Here is a 15,289-nt window from a genome sequence, read left to right as displayed (position 1 = left end):
TATGTGCTTTTGTCATTTTTAATTTATATTTATTTCAATTCTAGTGCATCAACAAACTTATTTTATTTCAGTTAGTTGAAAAGACAAAATTTCTATGATTTCTACAAGTTTTTTTTTTTTTATCTCAAAAACATTTTTCATTAGTTTACCAATTTTCACTGGTAATTTTCATTACAAGTAACCAATAACTTTCTTGAACAGACCCTCACCATGCACTTTCTGAAGTCGTTGGGGTCGACCCCAGGCAGAGCCCTCATGAGGAGAGGCAGCATGTGTGTGGGGCCCTCTGGAAACCTCTGGCCCCCAGCCACCAGGCTCTGTGCCACACCGATCATACAGCTTAGGGTGGCGGTCAGCTGGTGAGGTGCAGTGAGGGTCTCCATGGCAGGATATGTCCTTAAATGAGACGGAGAACAGGAGGAAAGTGTCTCGAAAATGCTTTTATGTGATAATGTCAAGCCCATCATCCACACGTCATCAATTTATTCTCTCAATTCTAAACTACCAAGGGGTCGTTAACAAGTCAAATTGTACAAAACATTTATAAAATTATTGTACTCTTAAAATTGTTCATTTATGCCCATTTAAAAAGAACAAACAAACAAACAAACAAACACTTACTTCTCCAGCACTGGAGGAATGACTAGCTCAGGTCTGAGCAGAGCAAGGTTTTGCAAGGCCTGGGCAGCATCCAGGCTGCCAGTTTTACTAAACATCGCCAACAGGACGGGCTGCTTCATGCTTTCCACAAAGTCTGTGATGTCTTGCTCACTGAGAAGGTGGCTCTCGGGAACAGGAGTCAGCCACGTTGGCGTCCGGTAGCGTTCTCGATGCAGTCGCTTCACAACGCTGGCAGGTAAACGCTGCACGAGCTTCATGAGTTTCATCTAGGGACGGACGGATGGAGCAAAACAAATAAAACAGTTATTTATAAATAAAAAGAAAAGAAAATGCTAAAAATATATATTTTTTATATTATTTGATTTTTGTCCATTATTAGGTAGTGTAATGAAGGGGAGAAAAAGGGTGGAATGAACTTGAAATGGAGCTCTGACCATAATGATATTATTACAACTGCGAAACAGATCGAATTAACAAACATCAGACCCATCCAGCACCCACATCTCAATGGGTCTGTAATTATGAGATTTATTTAGACAAATGTGTCATTGAAGCCTAAATAAATAAAGCAAACATGGATTAAATGAAATGTTAGTTCTACTGAGCTTTTACTCTCAAAAAATGGCACTAACTGCCATTTGATCAAAGGGATGAATATTAACTTCGACTTCTGATTCCCATCTCAGTGAGTGAGCATGTTGGCCTTTGACACATTCCTTCCTGCAATAAAACATTTTGTACCTACCCTGTGATGCCCACCACAAACCACACAATTAATTTGCATCAAAGGAAGAACACTTTCTGTAAGCTTCTGAAAACAAATCAGATGTTCCACAGACTGCACACATCTCATCAACAGCTTAAAGAGGAAGACGATGTAATATTGCAACAATGTGGTGACAGTAAAAGGACAAAGCTTTCACAGGGTTTACTGTGGCATTTGAAACTGATAACTAGATGCTTCCCTCAGTCAAAGCAAACATACGTCCCTGGAAAGATAAACTGTCCTGTGGTCTATGAGGAGATGTTTCTAGAAAAAGAATGGCATGCACTGTTGATAGCAGTAGTGTTTCAAATGGCCAAATGTGCAAGCTTTTATAAAGCACTCTGGGTGACAGATTAGCAGCCTAAAGACCTTGTTCATTTTGCTGTTCATTTTTTTGTTAATTAAACGGTTTATGTTAATAATCATTTGTTTATACTTACAAATATTCTAATAGAAGATTTATACTTCATGTACTATTTAGCATTTGATAGAGTATTTATTTCTAATAGATTTCAGAATCAGAAATCTCCATCAGTAACTCACCAGCCAGCGGCCGTGGTTGGAAGGGTGGAAAAACGAGGTGATACTGTTGAAAAGGCCACTGAGCTGGGTCTGGGTCTGCTTACTGGGCCCTCCCTGAAATACATTATTAAATATAAAGTAAATGTATTACATCATATCCTGACGGTTTTGATAACTTGATGGCATTTTAATAGCAATTAAAAGCATATGTGCTTCATTTTACCAGCAAAGCAGAAATCCAGATGACCACATGACTGATGTCATAGGCATTTGTCAGATATCTGGAAACCAGCATCTGACTGGATCCTACAGGAAGATTAAGACTCCTTAAGATCCTAGTGAAGATCTGAAAACAGAGACAGAATACAAACTGCATAACCATAAATACTGAAGCAGCTCTGGACTAAATGGCTTATCAGAATGGCTTATATTACCTTCGGAATATAAGGGTCCCAATCTATGTAACCAATGTTGTCATTGGCCAGTCGTGCAAAAAGACTGACGAGATTCTGGAACAGACAAAATCGGGTTAATACTAATGTAATGAATTACCAGAGTTAGAAGAAATCTGTTCAAATTCGATAGTGAGGCAACTATACTTACGACTTCCCAGCTTGGAAGGTTCTGCACTGACACCCACAGGCTTATAAACTCATCAAACCAAAGTCTGCAGAAAAACACAAACCAAAATACTTGGAACTTGCCATCACAAAAAAAAAAAGTATATTCTAGTGAAGACCATGAACTTTGGGGGAAAAAAATCATTTGCATCAGATGTGTAACAGTTACATAATATACGGTATATTCCAATGCTAGTTAATTTCTATGACAACAACTTTCCTTTATCTTGTTATTCTAGTTTGTAAGAATGACTTTCAAATTATATTTCATATAAAAAACTAACATATACCATGGTTGTTCCATACATGTGTCATGATGAATTATGCATTTCATGATAAATACAATACCATTTGAAGCTTGGGGTCAGTATGATCTTTTATTTTAAAGAAATGAATGCTGAAAATGGTTTGAAATTCAGCTTTGCCCATCACAGAAATAAATTACATGCTAAAATATATTAAAACTAAAAACATTTATTTTAAATTGTAATAATACTTCACAATATTACTGTTTTACTCTACTAGTGATCAAATAAACGCATCTTTGGTGAACACGAGAGACTTCTTTCAAAAATTCTACTGATTCCAGTTTTTTAACAGTAGTGTCCACGTGTAATTTCATTCAAGTCTAGTACAAAAACAAATAGGACTGACTGTGCAAGTTAAAGCAGACTGAAGGAGTGTCATAAGGTTCAGGCAGTGCTCACTTAAAGCCCTTATCATGCAGCTCTGGGGGAAAAGTGGTGGGCAGGAAGAGCCCGAAATATCCCATTGCCTTCTGCATGGTCACGTCAAACGGGCACATCAGAGGTCTCCACTCATCCAGCATCTCCTGTGTGGCAGATTCTGGGAAATATCTGCACGCATACACACACAGACACGCATAGAATGATTTAATTTTTTTTAAATGCTGTTGCTGATATCTGACCTTAAGTGTTATGCACAGATATGACAATACTAAAACTTTGTGATGTGCCATTTAAATGTCATGGTAAACTGTATGCAGTACAAGTAACTGGATAAATGGTTAATGTGCTTTAGTTAAAGGATTAGTCTGCTGGTCTAAGCCACATCAGGAATCCTGACATACACCATATGCGGCACTTCCTGTCATTCATCTACTAACTAGTCCGTCCATGAGCATTCTGTTAACAGTGTGTTATCTGTACAAACTGAAGGTATGGCCTTCACTGGCCAGGCACATGACAACCTTTTCTGTAATCCTACTGTAGATGAGTTGAGAAGCTTTGAACATGCAGCCTCACCTCACCCTAAATATCTTCCATAGAATTAGAGTCCCTTCTGTGTTTAAGTGGAAACAAGGCAAGCATACTTTTTTTCTGTTTCTATTTCACTAAAAAGATCATTAAAAAATATATTTCAGTATTGAACGGTTTTTATTCCAATTTGCTGGATATGATGTCCTTTTTGACCTCCTGCCAAAGAAGGGATAGCACTGATCCTGGGAGACTGAGTCACAGAGTCAGAAACCTCCCACAAAGCCAAATTAAAAGAGCATTAAACAGGATTAACAGCTTAGGGAGAAATGGAGTATCAATTAGGGCACACTGTTTATGCACACTACCAGTCAAACATAGTGATAGGAAGAAGTAGTGAAGTAGCAGAGTAGTAGTAATCAAAAATTCATGTTTATCTACAAAGCAAATTTTAAACATTTAAGCAAGATTTTTTTAAGATCATGAGAAATAAATAATCAGTCAAGTGTGTCCAAACCTTTTACTGGTATTGTTTTTCATAAACTTTCATTAAACAGATAACCTTGCACAAAGCATACTTGCATAAGAAATTAAATGTAATATATAATTTTAAATTTTTTATGTAAATGTCTTTACTGTCACTTTTGATCAATTTAACGCATCCTTGCTGAATAAAGTATTAATTTGTAAAAAAAAAAAAAAAAATCTTACTCATCCTAAACCTTTGATTGGTAGTGCATGTCTGGCATCATGAAACAGAAGATATTTAAGTACTTACGGCCTGCAGTTCTTGATTAAAGCCTTCAGAACTGCTTCCACTGAGCTGCAAATGGAAGAGAAACTTGAAAGTGACCAACACCGGATACAACAGCACATTGTAATTCCATGCAAACAATTCTACAATGAACAAGACCAACACACTAGTGTTGTTAAGACACACTCATGCATCACAAAATCTTTCATGTTATACACCCAAAAAGGCAGTGAAGAAGCCAGGGGTAGAGGAACCTTTGGGGAACAGTTTTTATTGGGGTCATTTTATTTGAACACAGCTGTGCTGTGAAATGATGGCCATATATTGGGTTCTAATGGTCCATCTGTGACCTATATGCTGCTGAAAAGCTGGTCAGTGCAGCCCTTTTAAAGTTTTATCAACCCCCTTATTCTGTGCATCTAAAGTAGAGGGGTTACTTCACGAAATTCTGATCTTCAATACCAAAACATCAAATCACATTCATCAGTAGCATGAAATCCATCAAACACATGCACCATAAAAATCACACAGCTAAACAAATGTAAACAAGCCAGTGAGTGTCACCAAAAAACTGCAGATATGTGACACCCAGACAGGGCCTCTGAACCTGATGACCTTTGTTTTGAAATGGGCCAAAATTATCTTTCACCTCTGCACTCATTCAGAGGAAAGAATCTCTCAGTAGCGATTCACTGTTGCAGCCCATGTAGCAGGAGCCAACAAGGATACTGGAGTATCAGATATCTGCATTAAAGAGCATGGTGGAAAACAGATGCTACAAACACGCTCGGCACTCAGAAACAACAAACAATACAGGGTGATTGCAACTGAGAGCAACAGAGTGTTATTGAATGGTGTGAGAGCAGCACAGTGCGAGGCCAACAGCCTGTCGGGGTGTCAGTACTTTTTTGTGCAATGTGACATGCATCTTCTTGGGTAAAAGTGCACTCAGTAATTTTATATAATATGAATATTTTAAAATAATTTTATATTTTTAATATAATGTTTTATATCAAATCAATATATAATATTAATTGTATTTTCCTATTATTCTCATTATTATTATTCCTTTACACACACTTCAGAACCTCTAAATTACATAAATGCTTTACATTATTATTACATTATGCTGTTATGTAAAAACTGAAAAGCAACAGATTTAGCAGTAAAAGACAATTAGCTACTTAAAATTTTTTTCTCTTTGGTATTGTCTATAATTTAAATAATACAGGAAAGAAAATATCTAAAAGTATACGAAAGACATCAAATGCATATAAGCAGCAAAGTCAGACATGGATCCATTTTGGCATAACGAGTATTTCAACAGAAACTTAAAATATCCAAAAAGTCAAAGATGCCAACAGCTCAAAATTTAATCACTCAGTTGTCATCTAATTAAATAAAAAAATTTATTAAACCAAAGAACATAAATTAATTGATGTATATAGCAGGGCTCTAAACCCATTCTTCCCACTGGTCGCACTGGTGCGACTTTCTCAGTTGGTCGCACCAGCATATGATTTGATTGCACCTTTTTTTTCTACAACATGAGATTGATCAATGCATGCTGATGAATAGTTTTTCAGTTATCATTGTTTATAGTTATATGGTAACAAAAATCAGAAATCTCACTTTACCTTCTGCATGGGCGTGTTGAATGTCAATATGACCAATTAGGATATTGGTAGGTCTTCCATTATTAATGACACGGGCATAGACAATCTCACATTCTTTGGTGAAGATGTCCGTATCACCATCAATCATAAACTATAGATCATTTATGATTGATGGTCAGACGTCTTTTTTCTGAGATTGTCTGTTATCACTCCTATAAATTGGGCACAGGCCATGTCGTTGGCATAACTGATGCTGCACTATGCCGCGGCTCTGCAGCACGTGCTGTATGGAGCAGAGCAGAGGCTTTGGAGCGGAGCAGACCATGTACTCGCATTAATGCGACCACATCAAATTTTAACTCACACATTCTCAAAAAATGGTCACAGTCTAGAGCCCTGTATAGTATGTGATGGACAAAATACATGGATGATCAACAAGGAACAAAAAGGCAAACAGACATTGCTGTTGTGCACCGGCCGTGCCTAATGAACAAAAATGTCATACATCCATAGCAACAGTTTTAAAGTCAAATTAAGTCAAACACCACTAGGACAAATAAAAGCCAGTGAAAAGTCTGAAAAAATTATTGAGTGCACTTTTAAATATTAACAGAGTAACATGATCCTTACCACCTCTGAGCAAGTTTAACGATTATGTGTTTAGAGGAAGAGCGTGGCCGCAGAGAACTGAACATGAGAGGAGAAAAAAGACAGGCTCACTCAACACTTCTCATCTACTAAAACAACATTTTTATTTGATGCTCAACATCAGCACCAGTTTTATGATGTGTGGAGCTTCCCAGAATTAAGAGGGGTGAGCATGCTTCCTGTGACAATCTTCAAAATAGGAAGCTGAGATGGAAGTTATTAGGATAATTTTATTGAGTAGATATGCAAAAGTGATAAAGCAAAACAGATCCCTTTAGAAACAGATAGTGTTTTTAAATGTATTTTTAAAATATTGTTGAAAAAACAATTTTGCTCTAATCGATCAATCTTTTTATAATGTCTCTGATGGCATATGCATGTACCTGGGAAACCAGTTCAGGCTGAGGTGCTCTGTCTTTGAGTACAGGATCCTGTCCTGCAACTCATAAAGGGGCCGCCATGGCAATTCTAAGTCCTCTCTTGAAAGCAGCTCCTTCTTCCTGGAAGGCAAAACCATTTAAAAGAGATTATTTTCTTCACATGGTTTGTTTTTCGCCACAGGTGTGAGTGGATATTCAAATCTCATGAGCTGTTCTGTCGCTCCGCGATAATAATAAATTAGCCATTTGTAAGAGATAATGTACAGTCATAACTGCATTGAAGTGATGTGAAGATTATTACATGGCTACACAAATAAACATACAATGTAGATTTTATTTTAATTATTGCATCTTAATTGTACATTAGTTTCTGCAAAGAAAGCCAGTTCATTGCAATCATAAAAAATAAAAAAAGTAGGATGTAGGAAGCATGTAGGAAGTCCATGGGTGCTTTTCAATATCCCTCCTCGTTTCCTCGTTCCTCCGTCCTCCATCCTATGACCCGGAAACCGATCGAGCTCAGCCATCTTGAATGACATCTCAGTTCTCTAATTGCACCGCGAGGTGGCGAGGATCGAGGAGTGAGGAGGCTTCCAGAGGAGCTATGAGCGAGGATACACAGGTGTATCCTTTGCAGAAGTGTTTTTCATCGAAAAACCTGACGCACGTATAAATTCTCCTCCCCCTTCACATCTGTTGTAATCATTTTTATTTATATTTTACCTTTGCAGTTTAAATAAACCACACATCATATATTTCAAATAGGGCATCTTGCTTTATTAATATTTATTATGAATGTCTTAAATAACAAACTTTAACAACATAAGGGCAGATCCCTTTAGCGCAGCTGATGACGCTTTGAAGTGACGCTAAAGGGAGCGAGGAAATATCATTTCACTTGATTCAATTCCTCCATCCTCGCGTCTTTTGCTTGCGTCCTTCCCTCGCATCCTGAAGGGGTGGAGCTAAGATGTGAGGAAAGGAAGAGAGGAAAGGAAACGAGGAAGCACAAATAAGAATCGAGAAGCACCCCATCTTACTTCAGCAGGGTGATGAGGAGACGGGCGAAGCTCTGCATCATACTGATCTCCAGTTTAGGGATGGTGACCAGCTCGTACAGCAGCTTGACAAAGTGCACATGTTCCTCTTTGCTGAACTTCCTTCCATACAGTCGCATATACCTGAAGGACAAGAACGGATAGTTCTTTAGTATTAAAATGTAACACTTTATTCAAACTATTTTGCATCACGCTCTGATATTAAAGGGGTCATATGATGCGATTTCAAGTTTTCCTTTCTCTTTGGAGTGTTACAAGCTGATTGTGCATAGATAAGATCCCTGAAGTTGCAAAGACTAAAGTCTCAAAACCAAAGAGATATTCTTTATCAAAGTTAAGACTCTGCCACGCCCCCCTAAAACGGCTTGTTCTAACACGCCCCCACATATCTACCTCACTATGTGGAAATATTTGCATAATGCCGCCCAAATGTTCACGCAAAGAAAGAAGGCGTGGTTTCAGTAACCGCAGTAGTGTTGAAGCAGCCATGTCAGGGAGACGCTGTGTGTTTCTAGGCGAAAGCAAAAGCACTTTATTTGGCCTTCCGAAAGTAGATGCATTTAGGAATCTTTAAGATTACTTAAAACAGAACAGCAATGCATTTTATGGACGACCGTTTCGTGAACCTAGGAGAAGAGGTAATTCTGACTTTGCTATGACAATCTGGCGCTTCTGAATCAGCTACTGTTTTGATATTAGTTTAAGTATTTGCTATTGACTGTTCAAATGTGGAGTTTTGCGCATCGTGTGTGTGTGTGTGTGTGTGTGCGGCGTGTGCGTCTGAGAGAGCGAGAGAGAGAGAAAGAGCATCACATCAAAGTGGAGTCAGCTGTCTTAACAGTGGCTTGTGTACTGCAAACACATACCAGCTTCATCACTGTGTCTGTCACGCGGGTCTGTTCCCCTTTCGGGCTCTGTCTTTACATTTATTTTGAAAGATGAAGTTCGCAATTATGGAAAGGGTACATTTCCGATGAGGGCTTGCAGTGTTCAGTCAATCACAATGCACTGGGTCAGCTGGCCAATCAGAGCAGACTGCGCTTGTTGGAAGGAGGGACTTTGTAGAAAATGAAGCGTTTGAGAGAGGCGGGGCATAGAGGACCTACAATAATGTACAGTATTTGAAAAATAATGTGTTTTTTGAACATTAAAGCATGTCAACATATTCTGTTACACCAAATACACAAAATAATGATCTTTAAAAAAGCATCATATGACCCCTTTAACAGTTAGTCAGTACAAGACATTTCAGCACCCTTTAACAACTTGTATGGCAGTTGTCTATTCTATAACTGACAGTGTTATTGTTCTGACCCTGAGCTTCCAGTTCATGAAATTCTGGTTGATTGGTGTAGTTATGATACATCATGCCATCAATAATGTGAATTTATGAATAAAAAAGAGAAAAAGAAGAACAAATTTAAGTTGCCCTACAAAGGATTTCCATTTGGATGTGTTTTCAGTTGCTTCATGTTGAAAGGTGAAGACATAAAAGCAACATGTGATACCCAAGTATATCACTTTAATTAGAAGATTTAGGTCAAGCTACCAAAGCTTGCTTTCCAATGAAAAGGAAGTTGACTCATGGCTGACCAGACACAATCAGATAATTTAGGTCAGACCAGGATACCACAGCTTCCGTGCTTGGACTGGAAATGCCAATGGCTTGCCAAGAGGGTTTTGTTGGGATATTCTCTGGAATGGCAGAGATAAAAAAAGCCATGTCCTAAACACCCAAGGGCACACAGAGACAAGTCCCAACACAAACACTGGGACATCTCCAAACATGGACATAGCTTGCATTCTGGGCTTACTAAAAAGGAAGACAACCTGGAGAGATACAACACAAGAGGATTCATTAATACATTCAGAGAGGAATGTATATGATTACGCAAATGTCTTGGATGACATTGAGGACAATATTTCAGTGCATGTTTACTGTTTACAGAGTATTGCATCTCATAGTCACACGCAGTCTGACATCAGTGACTGTTTGTACTTGTTGTACTCTTAAAATAGCATTGAGTGGCGAAAACATGACCAAGTCATTTTGCAATCACTGACAAAATATTTGGCTTGTTAAACACCAATCAATTCCTGAAGACTCAAACCAATAACTCCATATTTGATGATACCACACAACTCACCAAACACTATAACATAATCATGGTGCCAAAGCTACTTGTATTTGTCAGCACTGGTTCATAAAAAAATAAGAAACCAAACAACTCGGGGTAATAGGAGTTTTATACAATACGCAGTTAAAATATCACACACTCTTTTAAGCGTTCCAACGGAACATTCTGTAAAGTTTATTTGAACAAAGACGCAAGTGAAACAAAGTTAGTGACTACGCATGCGCAACAGCAGTCAGCGCACTCCCGATTAGCGCTCTATTTAAAGCGCATTGGGGATGTTTTTACCATTGTCTGCTTTAGCCCCTAAATACAAAAGGGTCATTCGGTGTTCCTGTGACTCTAAATAGAGCTGCCTGTTCTCATGATATTAGGATTAAGAGAATGTATTCATGATTTAAATGCTCATAGGAACAACCCCATAATTTAATTTCGTTGGCAGACAAAACTATCCGGATGAGTCCTGTATAATGTTGGATGAGTTAATGCCTCTTAAATACTTACGTGGAAAGTTTCCTCGTCCAAAACAAGACACCTGGCCATATCTCTCGGAGTTGGACGGCTCTGCCGAGGTTTCCTTTGATCTGCGCCAAAAATTCATTGGACTCTTCATCTAGTTTGTCCTTGTAAGGCAGAAGTTCGTTGTAAACAATATTTTTTTGCGGAACAAACCCTAATAATTCGGTTGCTTCTTTTTTCATATTACAGTCCCCCAAATGTGGCTCCTCCACTTCGATTATATTAGAGATAGTCATGAAGAAAAATATTCCAAACAGTGATGAGCTTCAGGGATTGTAAAATAAGTAAATTACAAATTAGAAAACTACTATAAATGTCAAAACCATAACAGAGTCGTGGTATTTTCTTGTTGGAAGACGCGCACTGTCATCGCTCGTGTCGTTTCTGAACTCTACAGGATAATGATGACTTCTTTTAAGCAGACCCGCTTGCTGTCACGCATCGTATTTCTATCCGAGCGCACCATGTATCCGTCTCCATTCAGCTGTAACTAGCCAAACACACATGCCGCAACTCCACCCTCCTCCCCTTGCGTCACTTCCACCTAACCATGTCCAAAATAACCAATCCAGGAACAGTTTATTGAGATTTGACACCGACAAGGAAAGAATAAAATTTACTATGACGAAGGATCAGTCCATGACTCATAATTCAGAACCATCCTTTTGTACCAAAAAAAAAATTTAAAAATTAAATTAAAGGCAGGGTAAGCGATTTCTGGTAGCCAATGTTGATATTTGAAATCACCAAAACAAACACGCCCCAACCCCAAAAGGGTCTCGCCCCTATTTTGATAGCTCCGCCCCACATATACGTACGCAACTCAGGCAACAAGTTCTGTGAAACAAAGCAAAACCAATGTTACACCGTGTCTACACCGGACGCGAGCGGCGGCGCAACAAATCCCCGACAGAAAACTGCTGCCGGGTTCTATTTATGACGTGCTGACACAAATTTCAAATGGTTTTCAGCGGTCGTTTGATCGCATCCAGTGTAGGCAGACTTTAGCTGTTGTAGACACGGTGTTACTCACCTATCGAGAAGAAACAAAGCAACCTCGGCGTCCGATCGCAGGCCTCCGCTCCTTGAGTTCTCTTCAGCGCTGGAAAGCTGATCCGATGTTTACACGTGTCCTACTTCTTGCCTTATCGTTCCGCAGATGTTTTCCTCTTTTGTTTTTTATCCGCCATCTCTATCTTTCTGTTGCTGCTAGGCTAATGTCCATCCTGTGCACTGAACGCTCTCTCCTCCACATCACGAGTAGACACGCCCCTTATTGCTGATTGGCTACAAGTTTGTTTTGCTATTGGCCCGAATCAGTTTTCTAAAGTGTTTTTGAAAAATCACATACCCTGCCTTTAAAAATATTCACAACAGTGTATATAATCATTTAAAATAATTCTAATCTTTTTTAAAAGACAATAAAACTTGGGGCAACATTAATAAATACATCTGTGTAAATAAAGCTTACATATAATCAAAACATTATTACACAGAATTCACCCTGTTTGTTTGGCATAAAAACAGCAAAGAATGTGATATTAGAGCTGTATGGTGTATTTTAGGGAATCAAAAGCACTCAGTTATCTGACTCATTCACTGAACCGCATCAAGTAAATGTATGTATCATTTGTTACTGCGTTATGTTTGTCCGTGAAACTTAAATCTATAGTAGCCTACTGACTAGTTGTTCATTTGAACACGTTCATTTCTAGCTAGGTTTTTTTTTGCAATCAGTGGAATTTTTCGTATTGTTAGTAGCAGTTTAAATGTAGTTTTAATTTAATTTATTTCAAAACATTTCTTATAATTAACATTTTAAATATGAACTAAGATTTTTTAAAGTATGAAACTTAAATGAAATCGCATTGTGACCTCATGAATATTAACGAGGTTATGCTGATGAGCAGTGCCCCTCCAAAAGCATTGGTCATTCATTTTAAAACTCAAACCTTTATCATAGTAGGATTCGTAAATTAGTCTGGATTATAAAATTAAATACATTGCACAGTTGACACTTCTAATACTAGACAAGAAAACATGTATACTGTGGGGAAATCTATTTATGATTCTGGGTCGGCCAGTTAGCCATGTTGTTAGTAAGCAGGAGCCCTAAATTACTCTGTCACGATTGCGCAGCCATTATGATCAGATATATTTAGTGACATCTCCGCCAAAGTGTGATTACTCAAGAGCTCAGTCCATGAGATCTGTAAACAAGAGCGTCTCAAAAATCCCCTCAAAATGTCAGCAGGTTTATTACAGGGAGCCTGTGCATACACATGTGACTGGACTGTACATTTAGATCTACAGTAGCTATACAATTCTGCAGATTTGTTTTCATCACAAAGAGGAGTGACATTTCTATTGAAATAAAATCTATATATTTTATTTTTCCTTTATATGTAGTAACACATTTACCTATTAAAAGTGGTAACAGGGGAATATCTTCCAGTAGAGGTCACCATTGTACAGATGATACTGTAACATATTCGGGCAATTTACTAGTTATTTCCCTTGTGAGTTGTACATGAGTGCAGTTTTGTTTCATTCATCCATCTGCAACCACTGAAGTTCTTTATTCAGTGTCCTCTATCTATCTATCTATCTATCTATCTATCTATCTATCTATCTATCTATCTATCTATCTATCTATCTATCTATCTATCCTTCAGACAGTGGATTGATTCAGCTTGAATTATAAAGTGAACCAACCATATATCGCCAGCCATTAGATATAAGAGTATAAAAGATATTTAATGCTTAAATGGCAACAGCAGACAGTGGGGGACTCACAAAATTGTGTCTAGCAGCAGTTCATATATAAAGCTGCGGTTTAGGCACAGTGGGAGTTCTGGCTTCTGTGCTGTAAAGGTACACACCCTCAGCAGTTGGAGAATCATTAAGTTCTGGAAAAATGAGGGATTTGGCATGCCACACCTTTGGATTTATTAATTTATTAACATCTTTGGAGTTCTGTTCTTTCCACAGCGCATGACCTGCTATTCATTGATTCATTATTAGAATTTTAACTGGGCTGTACTCACTGTGAACCTGATAAGGTCAAAGGTTGAGTGGAGTCAGTACAAGACGTTTCAGCACCCCGAGTCCATGTACAAACCTGAATGTCAAAGATAAACTCTCAAGCTTTATGTAACCGAGAAGCTACAGCAGAGCTTTCAGCAGTTAACTCAAGCAGTCACGAGTGAATCATCAAGGAGCTGGTTTATGTTCAAGGAGCTCAAAGCCTTTTTCCACTTGCCTTCCAGGATGCTGAACTTCCGACCAGGTCTAATGAAAACTACTTTATGTTTTCACATTGACATGTGATTCTCCAGAACACTAGAAACACCCTTGCCACTCCGACCTGTGCTGTTTGAGCAGCTCTCTGAACCCTGCAACCAGACAAGCAAATATTTCTGACGGTAAACTGAAACTCAACCAGCAATGTCAAGCATAGACACAATATTTACCCATCCTGTTGTAAGTCATAATGAAATGCCCTTTCAGCCATTAAAACTGTAAAGACATACTGAAGAACTTGGCTTGCATCATATCAAGACGGTTTCTATGGCTTACGGAAAAACATTTTATATTTCAATGGTAGCACAATGTAGTGTTTTTTTTTCTGCAAATCAGCACAGACCTATATCTTAACTTTTCAGTCCTACATCACAATGCAGAAATGCGCTGAAGGGAAGCAGAAGTGTGAATATATCATCTGACAGCTGTATTTATTGACAGCCATACTAGAGAGAGTGCAGGCTTACAAAACAGATCCAGAGCCAATAAGACATTGCCTGTGAAAAATTAATCAGCTATAACTGGCTGTCAGACACAAGTTACCATCCATCACATCTTTGTATGCAAATGACAGCCTATATAAAGCATGTAAGGGACAATTCAGCTCTGTGCCGATGTCCAGCTCATCCTGCTGGGGTTTATTTAGCAATAATTGCGATAATTATCCTGCTTACTTGGCTATTTGCCAAACATGGTACACAAACAAATCAATTGTTTTACTAGGGTAAATTGTACTTTGATCTTCTCAGAAACATGTATCTTCTGTAGCTTCCAAAGGACAATGCTAAATAAAAGAATATGATATGATATATAATTTTATCTTCATCTGGCTTCATCTGTTCCCTTGCAGAAACTTGCAATCATTTAATTGTTTCTGTTTCCATGGAAAACTGGCTCTGACAAGTTATGGTTGCCTGATGCTCGGCCACACTTGTTAACATTTATACTATTTGGTTGACAGCACTTCCTAACTTAACATCAGTCACTGAGAAAGTTCACAGTCAGGTCCAGTTAAAGAAGAATTTACCTTAATGTTTAGCAAATGAGGCCCACCTGTGGATTATTGCTCATAGAAAGCAACATATGGTGCAGGTCTTCTATCCAATGCATTTTACTGTAGTGCTAAACAC

At 38.2% G+C, this 15,289-nt stretch overlaps 1 protein-coding gene across 1 annotated transcript in view; it reads right to left on the bottom strand.

Moving 5' to 3' along the window:
• Nucleotides 1–11,367, bottom strand: part of LOC107553194 (proteasome activator complex subunit 4A-like) — a 33,615-nt gene extending 22,248 nt beyond the window's left edge. The window contains 12 exon segments of the mRNA XM_016235327.1: nucleotides 210–396; nucleotides 622–887; nucleotides 1,931–2,023; nucleotides 2,133–2,255; nucleotides 2,344–2,418; nucleotides 2,513–2,576; nucleotides 3,237–3,386; nucleotides 4,525–4,569; nucleotides 6,747–6,803; nucleotides 7,148–7,264; nucleotides 8,185–8,325; nucleotides 10,842–11,367. Of these exon segments, the coding sequence (XP_016090813.1) occupies nucleotides 210–396; nucleotides 622–887; nucleotides 1,931–2,023; nucleotides 2,133–2,255; nucleotides 2,344–2,418; nucleotides 2,513–2,576; nucleotides 3,237–3,386; nucleotides 4,525–4,569; nucleotides 6,747–6,803; nucleotides 7,148–7,264; nucleotides 8,185–8,325; nucleotides 10,842–11,092 (1,569 nt within the window). The 5' untranslated portion in view covers nucleotides 11,093–11,367.
• Nucleotides 11,368–15,289: the final 3,922 nt, after the last annotated feature.

The sequence above is a fragment of the Sinocyclocheilus grahami genome, unplaced genomic scaffold (assembly GCF_001515645.1).
Source record: "Sinocyclocheilus grahami isolate Dianchi unplaced genomic scaffold, SAMN03320097.WGS_v1.1 scaffold466.1, whole genome shotgun sequence".
Taxonomy (NCBI): Eukaryota; Metazoa; Chordata; class Actinopteri; order Cypriniformes; family Cyprinidae; genus Sinocyclocheilus; species Sinocyclocheilus grahami.
The sequence above is the reverse complement of the archived record's forward strand: the minus strand, read 5'-3'. Positions and strand labels throughout refer to the sequence as shown.